Consider the following 27626-nt stretch of genomic DNA (forward strand, 5'->3'; position numbering starts at 1 on the left):
TGCCCGGGGTACTCCACTTCGCCGGGCTCCCACTCTTCGGTTACAAGCACACCGGACCCACACCAGTTGCTGCACACCCTGAGGTTTCGTTCCACTCCTTTCTCTCCGGCACCCCCTGTTGGTCCCGCTCACACACTCTGCCCCTTGATGTTCTCACCCTTCCGTCCCGGATCCAACTAACTCACACACACCTAACCCTTCCCCTGTATCAGCCGGCTCCTCCTTCCCCGGTGGCAACAGCCGTTCCACCCGGCCACTAGGGGGTTTCAAACAAATGACATTTACAATGAACACACTTTTATTAATAGCATTTCCGGGCTAACTATGTTGGTCTTGGTAGGGGGTAGGCTCACCCACTACAACTACACAGAGAGCCGGATTGTCATTTCTCAATTCTTTAGCTCCTGGATGAATTTTGTACTTCTTTAGTGTCGCAGTTTTTGGGGTTTTGTTTTCGGAGGACAGGAGGTTCCTTCTCTGTCGCTGATCTACCAGGGCATTTAGAGTTTGATCCTTGTGTCACCAGTAGCAAATGTGTTACCAAGTCAATAATAGACAATTTCTGGATTGTCTGAACTGTTCTTTCCAGGAGCCACAACAAACAGAACAAGAAACATTTGTTGTGAACTTTTCCTGGAGATCTGGAATCTTCCTAATGAAGCACTTTGTTACAAATCTACCTAAGCAGAAAGTTCATCAATAACCAGAACAGCACATGCCAGAAATGCTCAGATGGAGACACCTTGTGAACCTGTGCCTGAATACACACGTGCACTCCGTACGACTCGCTGGGCCATTTGTTCACATGTCGCTCAAACATGAGCACTCAAGGAGGGTTACCATCAAGTCAAAAGGGTATGACGACTCCAGATATGAAATCCTATCAGTGCCAAAAAGATGTGGAACGCACACAAAAAAGGAAAATTATATATATTATTGTTAATGTTTTGGGGGTTTTTTCATTCGCATTGCTTTATAAGAAACAAAGCAAAAAACACAGAATTGAGACAATGCAGATTTAGGCTATGTGCACATGTTGAGTATTTGGTGCAGAAATGTTCTGCACCAAACCTGCACCTTCTGGCAGAAAAAAAAACATTAAAAATGTTTGTTTTTTTAAATGAAGTCAATGTGTGGAAGGACTAAAAAATGCAGGCAAAAATACACCAAGTATTGACATGCTACAGATTATTTTTTGTACCACAAATCTGCACGGAAAAAGCAACACGTGCACACTTCAGTATTTTCATTGACTTTGCTGGCATAAGGATAAGCATGCAGATTTGTGACAATACGACGCCCAACAAAAATATAAATATGCATTAAAAAAAATGCAGTGTGCACATGGCCTTAAACAACATAGGAAAAAAAAATGTGCATGAGATTTCTGAAAAAACGCTGCTTTTGCTGATACAGTACGGGTATTTTGCCATATTGCAGACTTGTCTGCAGATTTTCTGCACCTAAAACTGATCTCATGGCAGAAAAAGCACTGTGAAAAAACGAGCGTTTTTTGCCACGATGTTTTTTTGATGTTTTTTTTAATGCACTGTGATAGGGAAAAATGCAGAAACAATTGACATGTCAATTGTTTGGTGCAGTTTTTTTTCTGCTCACAACGTGTGCACAAAACCTAAAGAGCAGCTTTAAATGTTCATAAAAAAAAAAACAAAAAAAAAAAAAACAACACACGTGACCATGTGAACACGTACTTGCAGTGTAAGGCTATGAAGTTCAGTCTTACAAAAACTACCAGAGAGAAAAAAAAAATAAATAACCAAGCAAGATCTGGATCTATGAAGCTATGTGGTTGAATGGACTTGAATGAAACCTCTGGTCACACCTGATGAGGTCACTGACAAACTGTCCTTGTGAATCTGGTGAGGCCCGCCATATTGGAGTCTTTACTTTGCAGAACACCAGCCGTAATGAACCTGATCCTATGTGTTTTGAACAGTCTTGTAGAAGGAACCACGTAGAGCCGCATCCTACAACCGCCATGCGCTTCCACCGAAAATTTTACTCCCGTAGACGTACGTTTTTATGTACTTGAGGGAAAGGGAATTCCACCAAGCTATAAAAACGCTGAAAGTCAACTTTATTATGCGACTTTAAGGCTATGTGCCCACGCTGCGGATTTACCGCGGATTTTGCCGCGGATTTCCCGAAAATCTGCAGCAGCGGCACTTCCAAGCCATTTCAATGGCATTTTGGAAATGCTGTGTCCATGCTGCGGATTTTTCTGCTGCGGATTTGCCGCGGATTTTGAAATCTGCAGCATGTCAATTGTTTGGTGCAGATTTGGTCCGGATTTTTGGTTTTGAATGGGGGGGAAAAAAAAAAAAAAAAAATGAAATCCGCATCAAAACCGCGGGTGCGGATTTGCCGCGAAAGTCGCGGATTTTCAGGCAGAAAAATCCGCAAGCACATTCTACCGTGGACACATAGCCTAAAACTACAAAAAAAAAAAAAAAAAAAAAAAAAAAAAAAAAGAAGATGCAACATTTCAGAGTGATTTACTCTAGACAATTGGAGCAAACGCCTTGATGTGTCACCCACAAATATTTGGGCTGGAACCGGAATAAATGGGTGAGAAACAATTTAGCCTTGATCGACCCCTTTATTGGTTTTACAAGGAGCCACAAACATGCTAATTATAGTGTAAGAAGTCACATTTCACACGGTCCCACACTACAGCAACGCTCGATAAAAAGGGGAAAATGGAATCAAGTCTCAAAGGTCAGATCTGAATAAAAATATGAAGCCACTGACAGAAAAAAAAACAAAAAAACAACTTACTACAGAAGTTTCACATCCGTAAGAAATGGACCATTTTCTCCCCAGAGTCATCATCCTAGTGGCATCTTTTTTTTCCCCATCTCCCTGAAAAGATTGGTTTGATCCCAAGTCAATACAAAGACTCCTAGAAGATTATATTTTAATTCAAGTAAGTCAAATTTATCACCAAGCAGCTCAGCCACACAGAAGCTTTCCGATTTACGTCCATATTTTACAGATCCCCATTGACTTCCATGGCCAAGACCTGCTAACTCTGATCAGAAAAGGATGCCTAGGATTCTCATCGATTTCACACTACCGAGCCGTCATTTTCACAGATACATGTCTACATCCATAGAAATCAATAGGTCCATGTGCTGGCAAATAAATAAAAATGCAGGACACCCCAACTACACTTCACATGGACGTTTTATTGTAGCAAAAGGATGATAGAAAAATAAGTGTGGGGCCCAGATGTTATATCAAAGTATGAGAAAATAGTAAATGAGCTAATACGTTAGTAAAATTTAGTATTATACATTTATTTTAAAAAATTATATATATATATATATATATATATATATATATATATATATATATATATATATATATATATATATATATATATATATATATATATATATATATATACACATATATATATATATATACACACACATACACACATACATATACACACATACATATACATACATATTTTAATATATTATATTTATATATATATAAATATAATTTTTTTTTTAAAATTTGTGAAACCCTAAATCACTAAAGTATTTTAAAATTGTAAAAAAAAAAAATCCCATTTACTCTCATCAGATTTTGGATCCAGGCCCCTGCAGGCTCGGTCTCCTAATCGAAGCGTTGAGGTCGCATTTGGCACCAGTCACTCCAACTCCCCCAAAATTAGAAGCCGTAAAAATGCGATCGGCCTCAAACGTTTGCAGGGAGCGAGACAGTCAGGGAGACATTTGCCTCCTGAAGCCGATGACAAGTTATTTGCTTTTGTTTGATATTTGACTAAAATTGATTTGCTGGTGTTCTATTCAAAAGGGGAGCTGCAGCAGCCGGGGCAGCATGTACATGTGAGGCACTCCGGCCCAGCTCACTTTGTGAGGCATAAATCACGTCTCGGGAGGGCTTGAGGCGCTGCCTTGTTTGGAAATGCTCACCGAGCAACAAAGTTTCTCCAAACAAATGTTACAAAGGCCAAAGGGCAGGGAAGGTAATTATTGTGAGGAAATCTCTCACTAAGCCATGGAGTACAGAGGAGATGTGATTGTGATGGGGGTTAGGAAGGTAAACGCTGCTTGCGAAGGAGAACTTTTTGCCTTTACAATTTTCATCTAAAAAATGGGACCCATCATGTATTAAAACAGACTCAGAATGGCATTAGTCTATAGCAGCCAATCAGAACTCAGCTTACAACTCACAGAATGCACCAGAAAGATGACACATTGACTCTGATTGGTTGAAATGGGTGACCAGTTACCACAGGCGGTGGCTTAGTGGTTATTTCCATTGTCAGATTCTGCTAGGGGCCTGGGTTCGAATCTGATCAAAGGGCGACATCATGGTATCTGGAGGATATCCTCAAATTTGAGTGCGTTTCCTCTGAGAACTTTAGTTCCTCACAAACTTCAAAAATATAATAGGGTAATACAGATTTAATCTGTACCCCAGGGGACCGGCAGAGTTGTGTGATGACAATCTCTGTACAGCGCTGCACAATAAGTTAGGACTATATAAGGCCCTGTGCGCACTTACCGTTTTTTTCCCGCGGATTTCCTGCGGTTTTGCTGCATGTTTCGCTGCAGAAAATGTTCATAACATCTCTGCAGTGATTCACCAGCAAATCCTATGGGAAAAAAAATCCTGTGCGCACTATGCGGAATTTGACAGCTGCATGCTTTGCTGCGGGAATCCCGCAGCAAAAACAATTGCATGTCACTTCTTTTCCGCACGTCGCTGCGGGATTTCACTCCATAGACTGCAATGTAATCGTGAAATCCGGCAGGGAATAACGCAGGCAGTAAATTCTGTGCAGTTCACTGCGTTTTCCTGCGTTATTCCCTCCGGTATTTTGCAGTTTACCTGCGGTAATTTACATCGCTGCCTGCGGTTTGCAGGGAAATGATGTCATTATGCCTGGAAGAGGAAGCGGAGCAGAGTAAACACACACAGATCACAGACACAGACAGACATCGCACTCACACACAGACATATAGAATACACATAGAAAGCAAACGGAAATTTAGAAAAAAAAAAAAAAAAAAAAAAAAACACAACACGTGGGCTCCGCCGTATTTTTACCTTCCAGCCAAGGTAAGCACACAGCGGCGGCCCGGTATTCTCATGCTTGGGAGGGCGAGAGGCAGGGTTAATGTCTCCCACCTCCCTCCCCCCTCCCGCAGCCGAGAATATTAGCCGCAGCTGCCCCGGGACTGTCACATGCATTATGCGGCAGTACCAGAGTGTCCCCGGCTCTCCTTGTTGCCGTGATGCGGTGGCAATCAAGGGAATGTAAGGAGTTAATGGCGGCGGATCGCCGAGACCAAGTCCAGGCTTGATCATGGCAGCGTCTATGTGACAGCTGACATGATCAACCCGTAAGTAAAGTGAAAAAACACATACACCATAAAATCCTTTATTTTAAATAAAACACAAAAAAGCTCCTGGTTCACCATTTTATTAACCCCCCCCCCCCCGAAACACACCGCTCCGGCGTAATCCACATCCAGCGATGCTTGCATCCAGCCGCGACTGATACACAGCGCTGAATGCAGCCTCGCAGCGAGAAAGACTGCAGAGAGGTAATTACAGGGCATTTCCCACGGCCGGTAATGTGAACTCACTACCGACCGTGAGAAATGCAGCGTGTGCTCACAGGGACTCTATCTATTCTTCTGTCTATCTCAGAATGAAATTACTTTTTTTTTTTCCAATGTGCTTTATTATTGCATTGAATGCAATAAAGCACATGTACCAACCCGCATGCGGCAATACCGCAAACAATACTGCGGTAAAACCGGTTTTCGGGTGCGGTTTGCCACCGTTTTTTACCGCGGGTGCGGTAATCTTTCAATGCCTGTGGAATTTTCTTGAGAAAATTCCATTTTCCAGTGTGAACAAAGCCTAAATGGGAAAAAAAATATATGAAAGCTGGTCAGTAAGGTGTAAGCGGAAATAAAAGGAAAAAAAACTGGGGTCATGCACGGATTTTGGTGACGTGACAAGAAAGGTCATAGTAAAATGACACTACAAAGCGTGTGTGCCCCTTCATAACAATGCCATGTCAGACTCCACTGTAACACCGATGCCAATGGCACCCAGTGCCTTGTAAGACCACGTGCACACCTTCAGAATGCTACCTCAGAATGCTACCCCAAAAACAGGAGTGAAACAATCAGAGGGAAAGTAGGCGGCCATGTTCCCACAATCAGCTTTTGTGGATTTTCTGCATCTTCTTAGCACCTTTATTTACTCGCATTTTTTTCAAATGTGCAGCGTTAAAAATGTGATAAAAGCTCACAGTGGGCATGTACCTTAATAGAAACACGTGCGCCACTCAGCGTTTTTCACCCACTCCTGGTTTTACCTACAAATATTGAGGTAAAATACTCAATGTGTGCACAAGGCCTGATGGGGGCCTCTGGGGTGTCCCACATAACAGGTGTGGAGCCATTCTTGCCCACAAAGCTTCTGGATGAACGTTCCTGACTGCACAAGGCCAATCGACATTAAGGCCATGTTCACACACTGCGTTTTTTACCTGCGTTTTTGCTGCAGAAATTTCTTGAGAAATTCTTGTAACCTTTCTGCAGACATTCCCCAGCAAAACTTATGGCAAAAAAAAATTACCTGTGCGCACATTGCGTTTTTTTTTTTTTTTAAGAAAATTCTTTCAGTAGATTTTCTTAAGAAAAAGAATGAGCATGTCACTTCTTTTCTGCAGCTAACTGCGTTATTTCACTCCATTGACTGTAATGTAATCATGAAATAGCGCAGGAATAATGCAGGTAGCAAGTGATGTGCATTATTCCCGCGTTATTTCGCGTTTTTGGGACATAGTGTACATCCCTGCCCTGCGTTTTGCAGGGAAGTGATGTTACTAGGACAGGAAGAGGAAGAAGGAGAAACAAAAAGTGTGTTCTCCGCTGTATTTTTACCTTCCAGCCAGGTAAACACACAGCGGTGGCCCGGTATTCTCCTGCAGCCCAGAATCTCAGCCGCAGCTGCCCCGGGACTGTCGCATCCATTATGCGACAGTCCCGGAGTGTCCCCGGTTCTTCCAGATGCCGTGATGTGGTGGCCATCCAGGTAATAAGGAGTTAACGGCAACCAATAGCTGCCGCTAAGTCCAAGATTAGTAATGGCAGTGTCTATAAACACGCCGTCACTAATCTGTAAGTGAAAGTAAAGAAACACACACACACACACACACACACACACACACACACACCCCCTTTATTTTGAAGAGACAAAAAGCCTTTCTTTCTCCAGTTTATTAACCCCTCCCAAACACACAGCTTCGACGTAATCCACAGCGATGTCCCGCGGCGCTTCCAGCCCTGCTCCAGCCGCGTGTGACAGTTCTCCACGCAGCCTCGGTCAGGGAGCGAGTACTGAATGCGGCTCCTGTGCGAGGTGCAGAGGTGACTCCAGGACATTTCTCACGGCCGGTGATGTGAATACATTACCGGCCACGAGAAGTGCAGTGTGTGGGGGGAAACATCATAAATAAAGCTGGAATATCTATCCCTCTATTGTCTGTCTATTATCTATCTTTCTATATCTATCTATTCTCCTAAATATCTATCTCTATCTATCCCTCTATTATTTATCTCTATCTATCTCTATCTATCCCTCTATTCTCTAACTATTGCCCTAAATATCTATTATCTATCTATATCTATCAATCCATCCATCCATCCATCCATCCATCCATCCATCTATCCATCTCTGTATTATCTATTTTTTTCTTTTTTCATTTCCAACATGCTTTATTGCTGTAAAAGCATTAAAAAACGCAGGGACCAGCCTGAAAAAAAAAAAAAAAAAAAAAAAAAAAAAAAAAGCACCAAAAACACACCTGCGTTATTGGTGCGTTTTTTTAACGCAGGTGCGCTAATCCTTCACTCAAGAAATTTCTTAAGAAAAATCATTTTTCTAGTGTGAACATAGCCTTAAGAATCCATCAGTGTAACTAAAATCTTGTTATAAATCTGCTGGCAGTGCATTCATGGAGACGGAGGAAGGTCACAATACACTCGGCCACAGCTTACGTGAAACATTAACAGGTTGTTGAACACATGGTGCCCAAAGCAAACAGCGGCCTAACCTGTGGCCACATGCTGCACTTCCCAAAGAATTACTCCATGTCTGACAATGTACTCGAGTACTGGACAATAGGAACAGCTCTAATGGGCCAAAATGCAAGACAAAATTGGTAAAGGGTGATAATATTGGTGACGTTTTCTGACCAGAAAACTTCAGTGTGTTCTGTTCGCTTTTTTCTTGGATTGCTGTACATTTGTTTTGTTTTCTATAGTGTCACTGATCCAGTCAGACTTCAGTTCTAAACTGGGTCGTTAGATGTCCGACATCCTCCTGTGCTCTGCCATTAAAGTCTATGGGGATCGATATACTATGACAGAAAACATATTAAAGACAGACTTTGCACTTAAAGGACGGCGGATACAAATTGCCCAAACTGTAGGCAGCACATATCAGTCACAGGCGGCATTATCTCAGCCAAGTATGGTTGACTAACGTCAGAGGTTTTAATTAATTTCATTTTATTTTAATAGCTGGCCAGGGACTGAGCCCCACTGTCGGATAGGCAGGTACACGGTGGTGTCCGCCGCCCACTACTCTTGACTGACAGGTCTCTGCCTATACTCACATGCAGGCAGAGAGCTGTCAATCGCGGTCAGCGGCTGGGGACCCGCCTGGCTGACTAGTCTACAGCGCAGTTCAGTCTCCGGCAGCTGTTAAAGTAATTTTTTCATGGTTAAGAGTCAGAAGTTTTTTTAAAAAAAAATAAGAAGAGTATTCAATATTAACTAGGATAACATCTAAGGAGGAAGGTTGGGCTGGCAAGGATCTCGGATGGTACTCACAGATGTGTGAATGTAGCCTTAAGTTAAGGCCCAGTCACACACAACGACTTACCAGCGATCCCGAAAACGATGCGACCTGATAGGGATCGCAGGTAAGTCGCTGGGAGGTCGCAGGTGAGATGTCACACAGTCAGATCTTACCACCGGTGCAGGAACAATACAGGGCGCAGTAGCGACCTGTATAACGATCTCAGCAGTCACTGTGACCCTGTCACACAGTGTCAAACACAGCGATGTGTCCTGCCCAGCAGGACATCGCCTTTGAAGAAAATGACCTGGACCATTCAGCAACGACTAGCGATCTCACAGCAGGGGCCTGATCGCTGGTAGGTGTCAAACATAAGATCGCTAACGGGATCGCTACTGCGTCACCAAAACGGTGACTCAGCTGCGATCTCGCTAGCGATCTCGTTATGTGTGACAGTACCTTTAGAAGGAGCACCATCTGATAACCAGATTCACCTTGCTGAGACTTCGGAGATCATATGGATAGCAAATACCGATAACAGTCATTTAAAAAAAAAAAAAAAAAAAAAAAAAAAAATCAAAATCACCCTTAATGTCTTCGTATATAGGAAGCTGCTAATGCAAACAAGCTGATTTATGTAGAGCCGAGTGCCAGGTGTACCAAAAATCCTTGGCACATTAAGCAGCCACTAAGAAAGCTTGCCTTCCCGTCCAGCCCCAAGCTCTGCCAGGATGAAGGGCAATGAAAAATCACATTTGCTTGCTTTGCAAATAAAACACGCACACGAATGCAAAGCCACTGATGGGTTCGTGCACACGCAAAGTATTTGGTACAGAAATTTCCGCAGCCCTTGAAAGAGAAATGCTGATTTTTCCCATGGAAGGAGAAAATACTCAACGTGTGCACAGACTCCAGGATTCTCATCGGTAAACGCTTGCAGTAGGTTTGTCTCAGATTTATTCTAAGACCCTTAGAAACCCACTTGAGAGTATGTTCCAACTGGGTGAATGTGTGTGTAATAATCAGCTGTGCATTACCAGGCTGACAATGAAACGTGTGATGTGCTGTGGAAACTGATGCAAACGTGGCATTTGGGAACCTAAGTGGCTGGAATTTTCAACCGTAAACACTTGTTATATCAAAATAGGGAGATATGGAAAAAACATTCATCACGCTGATGAACTCCAATTACAAAAATCAGGCTTCCTATATCTAAATGAAAGAGAGGAGCTGCCTGGAGCTCTACTTATTCTTTATGGGAGAGATGAAGACATCAGAATTCGGTGTGTGCCATTTGCCACACAAGGAAGATTTCCTTGCAGAAGTAATACAATAATATTCGTCAGTTTGGGGTGGAGCAGACAAGTGGAGGGGCCACAAAGGCAGTCAGGTTGATTCCCAAGAGTAGGCACTCTGAGTCAGGTCTACAATGGCTTTTACCCACGAGGTGCAGAGGTTACATCTCTTTGAACCTCCCTTCATGTCATGGATTACCTTGGAGTAACAGGCAATCCTTTTCAGACACAGCAACAAAGTAGTAATAGGTCTACAAAAACCAACCAAGGCGGCTTTAGACTAATGAAGGAGCATGTACCCGCCCTGGGCCACCCATGTATAAGGCTGCTTTCACACATCCGGTTTGAGCTGTGCGGCTCAATCCGGCTGTGAAGCCTATGCAACGGATGCGGTGAAAACACCGCATCCTTTGCATAAGTTTTTTACATGCGGCCCGTCCGGTTTTTGCCGCTTGCGGCATGCTACTGAGCATGCGCAGTGGCAAAAACCGCATGCGGCGGCCGGATGCGGTTTTTGCCGCATCGCGCCACATCCGGCATCCATAGGGATGCATTGGGGAAAGCGCCGCATCGGCCAGATGCGGTTTTTTTTGCCGGAGCAAAAAACGTGCCAGGGAACGTTTCATCCGGCCGCCGCATCGGCTAAATCTGCCGCATGCGGCAAAAACCGGACCGAACGCAAGCCCATGCGGCACAATGCGGCACTAATTAAAGTCTATGCAGGAAAAACGCAACCGGCAGCAAAAAAAAAACGGTTGCGGTTTTCCTGCAAAGTGCCGGATTGTGCCGCATTGCAAAAGCCGGATGTGTGAAAGCAGCCTAACAGAGCCCGGACAATCACTGATCAAAGCCCATCTCCACCTGTTATAGGCAACTTTAAGACTAAAAGCGGCAATTTTCCATGACAGAGCTGCTTACAAGATCCAACAATAGTTTACTACAGTTGGAAAGATTTACAATCAACCCGATCATCAGAGGTGATAAGTGACTATGAAAGGCCGGAATAGGAGCGCTGCTCACCACAGATCCTACCGAACAAGCCCCTCACTGATCAACTGTGGCCAAAGAGATCCCACCTACACGCTTCATCTGAGCACACCTCGGAGAAGTAGGTGTCTGGGCAGTCAGTGTGTCAGATGCTGTAGGGTAGAAAGCCACTAGAAGTGCAATGAATGCCGCCTAGTCTGTGCATGGAAACCACACGCCTCCTGTGCACCACTTTACCCAAAAAGGGGGACCAATTTTGGCTGTGTCTGGTATAAAATGCTCATTCCATTTCCAGTGATTTGAATGATCTTTAATATCCGACAGCCCATGGCCAGGACTGGTGCATTACACGTTACTTCTCTTGCTACCCAGCCATGCGAGGCCAGCCGCAGGAATTACAACTACAGGCCTGCTGCATTTCACAAGTCTGATCCCTTGAATGGGACAACAGGTTTCTTTAAGAAGAAAGCTTCTACTCCCAAGACATCATATTCTTGTCAAGATTGTTCCCATTTGCACAGTCTTCTCCTTCCAAAATTCAATCCAAGATCATCCCCATCCTTTGAGAGAACGGATGCCAAATGGACAGTCATAAACAGGACTAGTCACTTCCAATATAGCAAAAGGCAATAAGACAGCTCTTCCCATCCAGGGAGGGGGAAGGTAGAAAACCCATGAGGTGCTAAACACAAACTGTGCCAGACAGGTCTGTAACACTTGGGTGGCAGGTTTGCCTCCGGCACAGTAGAAGTTTGTGCCCCATCGCTTGTCTGCCCTCCTATACAGGCAGGTGATGCAAGAAGACTCATAGGCAGACAATTGTAAGTTTGTATCTCTGTGTGAGGCCAATTTATTCCTCATTACATTTCATAAACTCTATTTGTGTAGCTGGGGAGAACAGTAAAAAAAAAAAAAAAAATATTTCAGGCCCAATTCATTATTGCATTTTCTTCTGTTTTTGATGTACAACAAATTCACCTATTTCCACCTTAAGTCTATTAATGAGTGGGGGTTTTGCCACTGTGGATGAGGTTTATGCTTTCCACATTCTTTTACCCCAGTCAACATTTTGAAAAGTCAGAAAAGTTGCCACAAATTTACTCCAGTCCCCAAACAGGTGCCAGATTATCAAATATTCTGGATTATCTGACGTTCACAGAAAATAGCTGCAAACCACTTCTTTATCGTAGACTACTTTAAAGAAGCAAGGCTGAAATAGAACCTACACTTCATATATCCGTGTGATTGTTAGACAAGGCCATTAAGAACTTTATGGGGAACTAATCAGCCAAATCCAAAACCTGAACCACAGGCAGCGTATCTCGGACACTGGATGCATTATTTCAGCCGTGTTGGATTCCCTCTGGATGAAGGTTTCTCGGAGGACTAGTCCACAGCAGGTACCCGGAAGCAGCTTCTTTCCGCCCTCATTCTCTAGACTGACAGGTCTCCTCCTATACAAACAGGGAGAGACCCATCCGGAAGAGCAGTGTAAACAGAAGCCCACGGGGACCTGCCTCTAGTCATTCCAGATGCACAGACCCCCTACAATGTTTCAAAGTATAGTTTTCTTCGAAAAGCGGCAGAATTTTACAGTAAAACACACCCGACCGCAGCAAATGTCTGCTCGGACAGCATGAATCTGCTGTCAGGTGCCCTTTAACCCTTGCCTGGTACCATGAGGTTATTTGACACCATGCAGATTGGTACAACTATTGAATTTTTTTTCATCGTACCAGACAAGGATTAAAGGGAATCTGTCACCAAGTGTGTTACCTCATCTGAGAGCAGAGACCCTGATTCCAGTGATGTGTAACTTACTGAGCAGTTTTCTGTAATGTTGATAAAATCAATGTTTTCTAGCAGTTATACAGAGCTCATGAATATGCTGGACTACCTGGCAGCATGCCCAAGTAGTCATCTTATGATAAAAATCACTGATTAATCAGCAGTAGATTATCAAAGTTAAACTAAGCAGCTCAGCAAGTGACATCACTGGAATCAGGGCTTCTGCATTCGGATTAGGTGGCAGAAATCTGGTGACAGATTCCCTTTAATATAGCTGGGTTACCATTGCAGTGGGAGAGGAAACTGCTGCCATATTTGTTAACCTGCTTTTCATGAACTGATAACAAGCCCAATAGAAAACGTTGAAAACTGAGGATGAAAGACTTCTATATTCTAGTGAAATAGAAAAATGTATTTCTTGTACAATTCGTAGACCATAACTGAACAAGTGAGATGTGGAGCGTGATCCGGACAATCGCCTTCTTAGTAACCTAGAACTAAAAGACATAAAATCGCAATAAACAGAGAAGATGAAAGCCGGAGACTCCAGGTGAGCGCACGCTGATGTGAGCGAGCGGCTCCGGCCGTGCTCCCGACTTGTCGCTGCTTGCTTGTTTACCTTGAAATTCCTCTGCTACAATAGTGATCAACCAAAGTGGGAGAAATGGCCAAGCCGTACAGCGATTACTAGGACACAGCAATCACATACCGTCTCCCTGCACACGGCTTTTGTTGCAGAGGCTTTTTTAAAAATCCAGAAAATCCCTGATGGTAAAGCCATTGCCATTGTATATAAAGTGCTAGCAGGAGGAATCAATAAGCAGATCTCAAGAAAGAAAAACACAACACAAGCGGAGTTTCAGCCAAGACCACACACAGCAAGGTGAAGAATAAGATGTACAGAAGGAGCAGAATAAATACAAGGTTAGACCCGAGATGGCAGGAGGCAGGGTACAGGACCTGTGCCAAGGAGGCTTCACCTACACAGAAAAAGAAGACATTTCCAAACACACAACTGCTTAAATAGCAACTCCCTAATATACAGCCAACTTGGCAATACCAACATCACAGCCCTGGAGAGAGTGTAGGACTCGGACTATGATATAAAGGGCCAATATGAATAAGAAAACTTTAATAACGTTATACTATTGATTGATAGAAATTTTTAGAACTAATATAAATAATTTTCTATGAAAATAATAAATATATATTTTTTTAAAGATGGAGAGCGCATATTTGGGTGGACTCCGTAGCCCTATCTGCATATAATGAATAAGCAGAGACCGCAACTACAATGGGTGGACAGGTCCCCCGGGTCTGTACTGACGAGGACCAAACAGCCAGCTACACCAGGGTATATGCCCCACGCACACGCCGCAGTTTTTGATGCTTCTTTGGTGCAGTTTGTGGTGACCTTTTAGTCCTTCCCCAGCAAAGTCTATGAGTATTCAGATTGCTTATTTACTTGGCATATCAATTCTTTTGCATTTTTCACTTTTATTTTATTTATTTTTTTTAAACCAAACACATTGAAAAACAAATTATCAAAATAGCACTATAAAAAAAAAAAAAAAAAAAAAAGCATGCTTTTTTTTTAGCTAAAAGATGCGTTTTCTTCTGGTCACCACATAAAAATGCAGTGTGCGAACATAGCCAAGTCTGCTGCAAATACACAACACTGACTTGGAGAGAAAAAAAAAACAAAAAAAAACTAAATGTGAACATAGCCTTAAACTCCAGACTTCGACTTAATTGACTTAGGCCAGTTTCACACATCCTTCTTTTTGCCGGTTTCGCGGATCCGGCGCGCTCCCATACAGTGAATACAGTACAATGACAGCGCAACAAGCGCCAGTCACGTGCTGTCATGTGACCGGCGCATGTGACCCGGAAGTTACAGCACTGTCATTGTACTGTATTCACTGTATGGGAGCGCGCCGGATCCGCGAAACCGGCAAAAAGAAGGATGTGTGAAACTGGCCTTAATGAGAACTAGTAAATCCCAGATATTACAGGAAAATCAGCTCTATGACCTTGGCGGTCCACTGGTGGCTTATGTTCGATTGTAGATTGGAATCCCGGGGGTAAAAACTGAGTATTTTGGAGATTAGAGCCACTGCTTAGGCTATGTGCGCACAGTGCGTTTTTCGCGGCGTTTTTGGCCTCAAAACTGCAGGACTTTGCTTCCCCAGCAAAGTCTATGAGTTTTCATTTTTGCTGTCCGCACACATCTGTTTTTTTTACCTGCGTTTTTGAGTTAAAAAAAGATGAACATGTCAGTTCTTTCCTGCGTTTTTCTGCGTTTTCCCCCCATGCAATGCATTGGAAAAACGCAGCAAAACGCAGAGATCAAAAACGCAGCAAAACGCAGCCAAAAACGCATGCGTTTTTTGATGCGTTTTTTCGACGCAGGTGCGTTTTTAGCGGCCAAAAACGCACAAAAACGCAGCGTCAAAAAGACGCAGTGTGCGAACCTAGCCTTAAAGTGCACACTACTAAAGACTCCATGGGGCTGTGACTTCTTGCTCGGGAGATATAGCATTTCCATTCTCCACTCAGTCAATGACTGCACAGCTACATACAGGGGATCAATTCATCTGCACGAGGATTCCTGGCACCAAGTTTTGGACTCTAATCAAATATCGTCTCGGAGGCGTCATATTATGGTCAAATCAATCACACATTATACCAGATCTATGGTGCCGATGCAGTTTGTAGCCATTAAATCCCATATAAGCCCAGCCAATAATACCGCCAGATGCCTTTCCACCCAATTATCGATTTAAATGGCACAGTCTTTTGTGCAGCTAAATCCATAGCTTCATGAAAAGATAGTCATGCAAGTTACGTTTCCATTTAATAAAGTCTCCACTTGCATTACTGGGCTGCATAGACCCATAGAAATGGAAAGAGGAAAAACTACAAGGTAATTAAGCGAGCTGTTAGTAATGGAAAGCAAAGGGGGAAAGAGGAAAAGAAAAGAAAAATCACCATCTTGCCAAACTGTTGACCTGTATCGCATCTGGAGTAAGGAACAAAACTCATATTGAATTAATTTATAGCCAGGGCAGGGTATAAGACTTCTGACCAGAAGAATGCAGACTCTGCAATATCATTGGGGAAAGATACTGCCTGTATTGTGCCATATAGTGCAGATAACAGCAATAAAGTATTCCTCACCCAAGGTCAGTGCCGCACTCTTAAGGTGGTGTCACACACAGCGACAACGACGTCGCTGCTACGTCACCATTTTCTGTGACGTAGCAGCTACGTCCCGTCGCTGTCGCTGTGTGTGACATCCAGCAACAACCTGGCCCCTGCTGTGAGGTCGCCGCTCGTTGCTGAATGTCCAGCTTCATTTTTTGGTCGTTGCTCTCCTGCTGTGACGCACACATCGCTGTGTGTGACAGCGAGAGAGTGACGAAATGAAGCGAGCAGGGAGCAGGAGCCGGCACTGGCAGCTGTGGTAAGCTGTAACCAGGGTAAACATCGGGTAACCAAGGGAAGACCTTTCCCTGGTTACCCGATATTTACCTTCGTTACCAGCATCCGCCGCTCTCGCTGTCAGTGACGGCTCCTGCTCTCTGCACATGTAGCTGCAGTACACATCAGGTAATTAACCCAATGTGTACTGTAGCTAGGAGTGCAGGGAGCCAGCGCTAAGCGGTGTGCGCGGCTCCCTGCACATGTAGCAGAGCGACGCGTGTATGATCGCTGCTGCTTCTGCTGTGTTTCACAGCTAAGCAGCGATCATAACAGCGACTTACAGAAAAATGGTGACGTAACAGCGACGTCAATGACGCTATGTGTGAACCCAGCTTTACACTTCTACAAAGGCCACATTCACTTATTTTAACTGATAAGACATGGACACATTATAGCCTATAGAGTTAAGGCCCAGTCACACACAACGACTTACCAGCGATCCCGAAAACGATGCGACCTGATAGGGATCGCAGGTAAGTCGCTGGGAGGTCGCAGGTGAGATGTCACACAGTCAGATCTTACCAGCGATGCAGGAACAATACAGGGCGCAGTAGCGACCTGTATAACGATCTCAGCAGTCACTGTGACCCTGTCACACAGTGTCAAACACAGCGATGTGTCCTGCCCAGCAGGACATCGCCTTTGAAGAAAATGGCCTGGACCATTCAGCAACGACTAGAGATCTCACAGCAGGGGCCTGATCGCTGGTAAGTGTCACACATAACAAGATCGCTAATGGGATCACTACTGCGTCACAGAAACCGTGACTCAGCGGCGATCTCGCTAGCGATCTCGTTATGTGTGACAGTACCTTTATTCATAACAAGAGTTCCCAAATATAGGTAGAAATCAGTCTGGACTGATAGAGACAAAAGTATGAATGGATCAGGGATGTGACTGTGCAGCACAGGAACCTATGAGCTCAGCCTAATGAGAAGTGTGCACAATGTATCAGGTGGATCCACTTCATAATCCACCTGAAAAAACACTGAAAACGAAAAAATGACTACTTGCAATAACTTGCTATTCTTATGATCAGTCTTCTAAACACTTCAAATTTCCAAGAACGCCAGGCGATTAAAAGAAGAGATCCTGAATCCACCAATGTATCACTTAAATTACTTGGTGCAGCGGTTCTGACAATCAGTTGTTCATTTATCCATGTATCAGAGCTGAGAGCTGTCACCGCCCACATCAGGCCCTGTATATACAAAGTCTATAGACAGAGCGCTGCTAATCACAGCATGGCATGTGTCAGACTACCCAATGAGGCAGTGTAGTCCAGTAATGATAAGATCCTGGTGCTAAAACAACATGGACCTTGATAAGAGTGGCAACACTGGAATCTGTGTTTTAACTCCTACAGCATTCTGCCATCACATTACATGCTGTCAGATTTCTTTTAACTGCCCACCACAACACATGAGGTTGACAAACCCCTCCAGATGTGGTCAATCTTAGTGAGAAAAATGGATTGTAAATACTAAAATTACCAAACCCGACCCTTATCATACAGATGATGCATTGGCTGTTATATTTGTGATATTAGATAGCTGCCAATAATTCATACAATGTGTATGACTGCCTGAAGGTTGAGGTCAATAATGGACAAAAAAGTCAGAAAAGTCCAAGGGTGGCCTCTGCCAAAATCAATGGCTGGCCAGTCGCCCTTCTGCATGGCCTGAAGGAAGATTTATCAGATCTAAAAAGCAGACTATTGTGGCAGTCTGACGAGGACAGGTTCGGGGAGTCAGGGGGGCACAAGCAGATGATGTGAGCGGTAAATACATGGTCTGTTGTCACAAAGAAAGGAGATAGATTTATGGCCTCCCATAATACAGCAGGTCCTCATTCAGCCAGCAGGTTATGCAGGTTTATTTAGAATTGTGTCTAATATCCCCTTTAGGTGGGGTGTACAGATTAGAGAAGCTACTACATATAGATACATATTTATACAAGGATATAAAAGACCTGGGAAAAATCTTCAGGTGAAGGCTTGGCATTTGCTGTGACCCGAGGTCTCAGAGCCCAGTTATCTTACAGTGCAGTCTTCATATCATGCCACCATGCTGACAGTGAGTGCCAACATCCGAAACACCATCAGCGAGTGTACATTACAGATACAAGCGGAAGCTTAAGGCTATGTGCCCACGCTGCGGATTTACTGCGGATTTTGCCGCGGATTTGCCGCGGATTTCCCAAAAATCTGCAGCAGCAGCACTTCCAAGCCATTTCAATGGCATTTTGGAAATGCTGTGTCCATGCTGCGGATTTTTCCGCGGCGGATTTTGATCCGGAGAAATCTGCAGCATGTCAATTATTCTTGCGGATTTTGGTGCGGATTTTGGGTATAGAATGGGGAAAAAAAAAAAATCCGCGGCAAAAAAAAAGGTGCGGATTTGCCGCGAAAGTCGCGGATTTTCATGCAGAAAAATCCGCAGCAACATTCTACCGTGGACACATAGCCTTATAGGAGCACATTCACCATATGTAAGGAGGTGACCCACCCAGGCCACAGAAGAACCTCAAGAAAGTGTCCGCCGCAAATTGACTGTCAATGTTCCTCCACAGACTCCTGAGGGTCAACAATTACCAGAACCTCAGTCAGCCAAACAGACAGCCACAAGCTGGAGGGTCCACCCACGGGCCTACAGCCGGCCATACACTAGTCCAGTCCAATAGAGCACACTACTTCATACCATTGTACACAAGAATAAACTGCATGACATGTGGTCTTACAATTATGCCCATTAGTGAAGTATCCTAAAGCCTAAAAAGTAGGATGCACCACAGCCTATTGTCAGAGGCATTGGATATCCTCCCAACGTATACACCTTGCACTGGTTTCACACAGACTTTTTGGTTTGCTGCAAAAAGCATAAAAAAGACGAACCAGCACTTCCAAAGATTGATGATAGTGTGAATAGGTGCAAGCTGTCGTGACTATGCGATGTGCAAACCAGAGAAGACAGCAGCCTCTGAATGGCCACGATTTCTACAACATTAAATACGTGAAATGAAAACTGCATTACAGCTATACAGAATAGAACTATAAAATTACAGTACTACATGCACAAATGGGCCAATCCATAAGGGCCCAACAGCCACGTCAAGGTGAACCTTTATCTGGATGGACCTCACCATGTGCCTCTCCTGGGCATACCTGCAATCACTATTTTTATGCATAAATCAATAATCCATTACAATGAACAGGTTTTTCACATGTCCTTCTTTGGGGGAAGGAGGCGACAGGTTGTCTGCAGGATAAGGAACAGAAAAAAAAAAAAAAAGGGAAAGATGGACAGGCGGACAGGCTTTACTCTGATCTGCACTGTGGATCAAACTTACCAATGCAAGTCAGTGGCACCAAGCGAAAAAGAAATGGTAACATTTACATGGATTTCTAAAGGGCAAACTGTCGAGTGTGTGTGTTTATAGTAATGAACAACACAAACTGCGCTGGGGTCCTGGATTCAAAGCTCACCAAGGAGGTGTCCTCCCACTCTCCATAGACATACTGATCGGGACCTTAGATTGTGGGCCACAATGGGGACAGTGATTATCATGTCTGTAAAGCGCTGTGGAATCAATGGCGCTATATAAGTGAATATATATTATTATTCTACTACTAGTAAACTGACAAACTATACACGACAGAGAAGACTAAAAGATATACAGTAACCAACACCAGGAGGTAAAATAAGAAACTAAGTGTCATCGGTGCATCTCCGTGATGTAACTACAACACAAGACCTCGGACTCTAAGGCTATGTGCACTTTCGTTTTTGCTGCATTTTTTTCTGCAGCCAAAACAGCTGCTTCCGAAAAGTAGGTTTTGCTACCTTTGTGGTGTGTTAATTGTCCACCGTTATATTTAAATAAAGTTAGTTTCAGTCATCACAAAAGCAACAAAAACCCAGCAGACGAGTGTTTGCCATCACATTGCTTTCAATGGTGGAAAAACGCTGAAGAACTGACCTGCTGCTTCTTTCAAAATAAATGTAAAATTTAAAAAAAAAAAAAAAAAAAAAAATTGTGCATGACATCTAAAGTCTTATAACCTTTGCTGGTACTGCATAAAACAGCGCAGCAATAATGCAATAAAAACGCAACGTGTGAACACAGCCTAACCAGCTAAACGAGGCAGATGACGTTCCGGCTTCATCCTCACAATTCTGCATGTACCAACCAATGTATGACATTCTAGCAGCCCCTAACCAATGCCAGAGGGGTCATTACTGATCATGATCTAGAAATGTCCTCACTAGTGGCCATTGGCTCCTGACACTGTCTTCCGTCTACAGGAGTCTGTCTGTCGGGGGTCTGCAGGACGTGCTGAAGTAGCCGCCTGCACAGCATCTGGGTGGGCGCAGGATCACTGGGGGAACGGCAGAAAGCCCATCAGTGCTGTGGAGAAAGCCTGGTCCTGGCTCAGTCTCTGCAGCCTCCTTCCTACATATGACCCCCCAGATCTAACATTACCATGGTGTCACCCCGCAATATCACAGCACCCAGCTCCTCCAGACCCCTGGACTGCAAACCTATAGTTCTATAGTAACTCAGGCAATGGGGATATCACTGAGTGACGGAGCCCCAATATCATCCACAAACACCTACAAGACAGAAAAGGGCTCCAAGAAATTAGATTTAGTTTTCTTCAACTTGATTAAGGTACGTGCCGGCTACACCAGGCGAGGGGATAATGCTGAGCTTAATCGGTCATCACCCAACTTTCTCATGGACAGACAAGCGAAAAACCCAAATACAGCTGTTCACAGGGACTGCGCCATCTGATGCCTGACACCCAGGAGCTCACGCATTCTAATGCCACTATGTACGTATGCTTCACGACAATTATTACAGCATCTATAATACACTATATAAAGTATAAAACATCCACCAATAACTCCTCCTGGCAATAACAGGACCCATCGCCATCTACTAGGACATAGGGGCCACAAACGACAATAGAACAATCCAGAAGTATTATGGTTATTTTGGGTTGGTCGGCCATGGATCAGGGACCACACGGATCACTTTCAGATTTGACACTTGAAGATACAAATGTTGCAGTTGTAACATTGTTTACATTGTCAACAAACGTCTAAGCCCCATCTTCAAGCCGTTGGGGTGGAGCGGCTGCTGGGAGTTGTAGCAGCAGAACATCAGATATTTCATCCAACACAAGAAGCCAATTAAGAACAACAGGTAGAGAAAACAGAAGACACTGTGAGGAGCCGCTCAGTGCACCAGGCCGGCACGTAGGATGGGACCACCAGATTTACCAAACATCCGCTGTATAGAACACAGCAACCACCAGGGGCTCCAGCAGAGGGCACAGCACTGTCTGCCGCAGGGTCCGCGTGCCAGGACGGGGATTTGGTATTGCTGGAGGAAACCAGGAGATGGTAACCATCAGCCAATTATTGGCCATTGCAAACCAGACAAATTAGTTTTTTTTCCAATCTCAAATTTGTCAGACTGTTGATGGTTCAATCTATATATGAATGATGTGACGGAGGTCCGATCAGCGGACCCCCCGCTCCGCCTGTTAGATCAGCTATATAGTGATGTTTACAGATCAAACAAACCTCTCAAACTACAAGTTTTCATTTGTAGTTGGGGCAAAAAAATTGAACTAGCAGACAGGGACGCCAGCCATCGCAACATCATATGAGGGGGCGCCAGCCGTCACAACATCATATGAGGGGGCGCCAGCCATCGCAACATCATATGAGGGGGCGCCAGCCGTCACAACATCATATGAGGGGGCGCCAGCCATCGCAACATCATATGAGGGGGCGCCAGCCGTCACAACATCATATGAGGGGGCGCCAGCCGTCACAACATCATATGAGGGGACGCCAGCCATCGCAACATCATATGAGGGGGCGCCAGCCGTCGCAACATCATATGAGGGGGCGCCAGCCGTCACAACATCATATGAGGGGGCGCCAGCCGTCACAACATCATATGAGGGGGCGCCAGCCGTCACAACATCATATGAGGGGGCGCCAGCCGTCACAACATCATATGAGGGGGCGCCAGCCGTCACAACATCATATGAGGGGGCGCCCGCCGTCACAACATCATATGAGGGGGCGCCCGCCGTCACAACATCATATGAGGGGGCGCCCGCCGTCACAACATCATATGAGGGGGCGCCCGCCGTCACAACATCATATGAGGGGGCGCCCGCCGTCACAACATCATATGAAAGGGCGCCAGCCGTCGCATCATCATATGAGGGGGCGCCAGCCGTCACAACATCATATGAGGGGGCACCAGCCGTCACAACATCATATGAGGGGGCACCAGCCGTCACAACATCATATGAGGGGGCGCCAGCCGTCACAACATCATATGAGGGGGCGCCAGCCGTCACAACATCATATGAGGGGGCGCCAGCCGTCACAACATCATATGAGGGGGCGCCAGCCGTCACAACATCATATGAGGGGGCACCAGCCGTCACAACATCATATGAGGGGGCACCAGCCGTCACAACATCATATGAGGGGGCACCAGCCGTCACAACATCATATGAGGGGGCACCAGCCGTCACAACATCATATGAGGGGGCACCAGCCGTCACAACATCATATGAGGGGGCACCAGCCGTCACAACATCATATGAGGGGGCACCAGCCGTCACAACATCATATGAGGGGGCACCAGCCGTCACAACATCATATGAGAGGGCGCCAGCCGTCACAACATCATATGAGGGGGCGCCAGCCGTCACAACATCATATGAGGGGGCGCCAGCCGTCACAACATCATATGAGGGGGCGCCCGCCGTCACAACATCATATGAGGGGGCACCAGCCGTCTTAGTAGGGGCACCAGCCGTTGCACCATCATACCGAGGGGGCACCAGCCATATGAGGGGGCATCAGCCATCAAAACTAAGGCCTTAGCCATTACATCGGCAAACGAGAGGGCACCAGCCATAATAACTGCACATCAACCATCGGACCAGCATATGAGGTGGCGGCGGCGGTCGCACTGTGCATGGAAGGGGGGGCAGCAGGGGGTCGCACTGTGCATGGAAGGGGGGGGCAACAGGGGGTCGCACTGTGCATGGAAGGGGGGGGCAACAGGGGGTCGCACTGTGCATGGAAGGGGGGGGCAACAGGGGGTCGCACTGTGCATGGAAGGGGGGGGCAACAGGGGGTCGCACTGTGCATGGAAGGGGGGGGCAACAGGGGGTCGCACTGTGCATGGAAGGGGGGGGCAACAGGGGGTCGCACTGTGCATGGAAGGGGGGGGCAACAGGGGTCGCACTGTGCATGGAAGGGGGGGGCAACAGGGGTCGCACTGTGCATGGAAGGGGGGGGGCAGCAGGGGTCGCACTGTGCATGGAAGGGGGGGGGCAGCAGGGGTCGCACTGTGCATGGAAGGGGGGGGGCAGCAGGGGTCGCACTGTGCATGGAAGGGGGGGGGCAGCAGGGGTCGCACTGTGCATGGAAGGGGGGGGCAGCAGGGGTCGCACTGTGCATGGAAGGGGGGGGCAGCAGGGGGTCGCACTGTGCATGGAAGGGGGGGGGGGCAGCAGGGGGTCGCACTGTGCATGGAAGGGGGGGAAGCAGGGGGTCGCACTGTGCATGGAAGGGGGGGCAGCAGGGGGGGTCGCACTGTGCATGGAAGGGGGGGGCAGCAGGGGGGTCGCACTGTGCATGGAAGGGGGGGGCAGCAGGGGGTCGCACTGTGCATGGAAGGGGGGGCAGCAGGGGGTCGCACTGTGCATGGAAGGGGGGGCAGCAGGGGGTCGCACTGTGCATGGAAGGGGGGGCAGCAGGGGGGGTCGCACTGTGCATGGAAGGGGGGGGCAGCAGGGGGGGTCGCACTGTGCATGGAAGGGGGGGGCAGCAGGGGGGGTCGCACTGTGCATGGAAGGGGGGGGCAGCAGGGGGTCGCACTGTGCATGGAAGGGGGGGGCAGCAGGGGGTCGCACTGTGCATGGAAGGGGGGGGCAGCAGGGGGTCGCACTGTGCATGGAAGGGGGGGGCAGCAGGGGGTCGCACTGTGCATGGAAGGGGGGGGCAGCAGGGGGTCGCACTGTGCATGGAAGGGGGGGCAGCAGGGGGTCGCACTGTGCATGGAAGGGGGGGCAGCAGGGGGTCGCACTGTGCATGGAAGGGGGGGCAGCAGGGGGTCGCACTGTGCATGGAAGGGGGGGCAGCAGGGGGTCGCACTGTGCATGGAAGGGGGGGCAGCAGGGGGTCGCACTGTGCATGGAAGGGGGGGCAGCAGGGGGTCGCACTGTGCATGGAAGGGGGGGCAGCAGGGGGTCGCACTGTGCATGGAAGGGGGGGCAGCAGGGGGTCGCACTGTACATGGAAGGGAGGGGGGTGGCAGCAGGGGTCACACTGTGCATGGAGGGGGGGTGGCAGCAGGGGTCGCACTGTGCATGGAAGGGGGGGCAGCAGGGGTCGCACTGTGCATGGAGGGGGGCAGCAGGGGTCGCACTGTGCATGGAGGAGGGGGGGGGGTGCCAGCAGGGGTCGCACTGTGCATGGAGGAGGGGGGTGCCAGCAGGGGTCGCACTGTGCATGGAGGAGGGGGGTGGCAGCAGGGGTCGCACTGTGCATGGAAGGGGGGGGTGGCAGCAGGGGTCGCACTGTGCATGGAAGGGGGGGCAGCAGGGGTCGCACTGTGCATGGAGGGGGGCAGCAGGGGTCGCACTGTGCATGGAAGGGGGGGCAGCAGGGGTCGCACTGTGCATGGAGGGGGGCAGCAGGGGTCGCACTGTGCATGGAGGAGGGGGGGGGGGTGCCAGCAGGGGTCGCACTGTGCATGGAGGAGGGGGGGGGGGGTGCCAGCAGGGGTCGCACTGTGCATGGAGGAGGGGGGTTGGTAGCAGGGGTCGCACTGTGCATGGAGGGGGGGTGGCAGCAGGGGTCGCACTGTGCATGGAAGTGGGGGCAGCAGGGGTCGCACTGTGCATGGAGGAGGGGGGTTGGTAGCAGGGGTCGCACTGTGCATGGAGGAGGGGGGGGGTGGCAGCAGGGGTCGCACTGTGCATGGAGGAGAGGGGGGGGTGGCAGCAGGGGTCGCACTGTGCATGGAAGGGGGGGGTGGCAGCAGGGGTCGCACTGTGCATGGAAGGGGGGGGTGGCAGCAGGGGTCGCACTGTGCATGGAAGGGGGGGCAGCAGGGGTCGCACTGTGCATGGAGGGGGGCAGCAGGGGTCGCACTGTGCATGGAGGAGGGGGGGGGGGTGCCAGCAGGGGTCGCACTGTGCATGGAGGAGGGGGGGGGGTGCCAGCAGGGGTCGCACTGTGCATGGAGGAGGGGGGTTGGTAGCAGGGGTCGCACTGTGCATGGAGGGGGGGTGGCAGCAGGGGTCGCACTGTGCATGGAAGTGGGGGCAGCAGGGGTCGCACTGTGCATGGAGGAGGGGGGGGGGTGCCAGCAGGGGTCGCACTGTGCATGGAGGAGGGGGGTTGGTAGCAGGGGTCGCACTGTGCATGGAGGAGGGGGGGGGTGGCAGCAGGGGTCGCACTGTGCATGGAGGAGAGGGGGGGGTGGCAGCAGGGGTCGCACTGTGCATGGAGGAGAGGGGGGGGGTGGCAGCAGGGGTCGCACTGTGCATGGAGGAGGGGGGTTGGTAGCAGGGGTCGCACTGTGCATGGAGGAGGGGGGGGGTGGCAGCAGGGGTCGCACTGTGCATGGAGGAGAGGGGGGGGTGGCAGCAGGGGTCGCACTGTGCATGGAGGAGAGGGGGGGGGTGGCAGCAGGGGTCGCACTGTGCATGGAGGAGGGGGGGGGTGGCAGCAGGGGTCGCACTGTACATGGAGGAGGGGGGGGGGGGTGGCAGCAGGGGTCGCACTGTGCATGGAGGAGGGGGGGGGGTGGCAGCAGGGGTCGCACTGTGCATGGAGGAGGGGGGTTGGTAGCAGGGGTCGCACTGTGCATGGAGGAGGGGGGTGGCAGCAGGGGTCGCACTGTGTACGGGGGCAGCAGTCACCTTTCCCAGCTGCCATACTTACAGCATGTTGGTGAAGACGCTCAGCCCCTCGGGCACCGCCACCAGTCCTCTCCCGGAGCAGTCCACGCCTCTGTCCGCGTTACAGCGGCACGGCACCGGGCAGGGGGGCGGTGAGGAGACCCCGCTGGGCCCACCTGAGGAGCGGGAGATCAGCAGTAGCAGCAGGAAGGCGCCCGGCGCCCAGAGACCCCCGGGACGGCTCGTCATCCTCCGCAGCAGCAGCCAGAGCCCCTCGTCCTGGAACGTGCGACAATCCCGCTCCCGGAGTCCGCACTTGTGTCTCACAGGCGATCGCTAAACAAACAGGAGAGAATCCGCCTCCTCCTCCTCCGCCGCCGATCACTGCGGACACAATGTAACCGCTGCAGCCATTCCGCTCCCTCCTGGCGCCGCGCGCTGCCTGCTCCTCATGCTAATGAGCCAAGGTGCATGCTAATAAGGAAGGCAGCTTCTATTGGCTGGGACTCTTTCATATGTAAATTCCAGCACGGGCATAACAGCCCTCGTTCTGATTGGCTTACAGTGAGGGGGCGGAGCCGCAGGAGGAGAGGGGTTGGGCTGCGGCTGCGGTGTGTGACCTGAGTCGCGCCGGTGAGTTCGCTGAGAGGAGCAGCTCAGACTGCTACCGCCAGTGCGACCCCCGACCCCCGACCCCCGACCCGTACACGGCTGTGAGGGTGACTGTGTGTGAGGCGTTTACATTCCCGCCGTGCACTCTCTGCCGTGCTCGCTCGTTTTGTTGCACGGTTTAAACACTCGGTAGTAGATTTTGATACTATTCACAAAGCGGAGAAATTAACCCTTTCACGACCTTGCCATTTTATTTTTTCGTTATTGTTTTTTCCTCCTCTTCTAAGAGCCGTAACTTTTATTTTTCCGTCAATATAGCCGCATGAGGGCTTGGTTTTTGTGGGTATTTTTGAATGACGCCATTCCTTTTCCAATATAGTGTGTTGTAAAAAGTGCAGTGAAATTGCAAAAAAAATACAATTTCACGATTGTTTTTTATTGTTTTTATTCTTCATGTTCACTTTATGGTAAAACTGGCAGTATATTCCCCGGGTCAGTACGAGGTTGGAATTACCAAACAGTGGGGGTTTTTTGTTTTGTTATTATTATTTAACTGGTGGAATAAAATTCAGAAGTTTTTGTTTATATAAAAAAAATAAAACAAAATCACTTGTTACCTT

The 27626-nt window shown here is 47.9% G+C and overlaps 1 protein-coding gene across 1 annotated transcript in view; it reads right to left on the bottom strand.

Moving 5' to 3' along the window:
- The window catches only part of LGR4 (leucine rich repeat containing G protein-coupled receptor 4), a 140612-nt gene extending 113761 nt beyond the window's left edge, over nt 1–26851 (bottom strand). Inside the window, exon 1 of the mRNA XM_075325498.1 lies at nt 26438–26851. Coding sequence (XP_075181613.1) covers nt 26438–26643 — 206 coding nt within the window. The 5' untranslated portion in view covers nt 26644–26851. The remainder of the gene's footprint in view (nt 1–26437) is intronic.
- Nucleotides 26852–27626: the final 775 nt, after the last annotated feature.

Source organism: Anomaloglossus baeobatrachus, chromosome 10 (genome assembly GCF_048569485.1).
Source record: "Anomaloglossus baeobatrachus isolate aAnoBae1 chromosome 10, aAnoBae1.hap1, whole genome shotgun sequence".
Taxonomy (NCBI): domain Eukaryota; kingdom Metazoa; phylum Chordata; class Amphibia; order Anura; family Aromobatidae; genus Anomaloglossus; species Anomaloglossus baeobatrachus.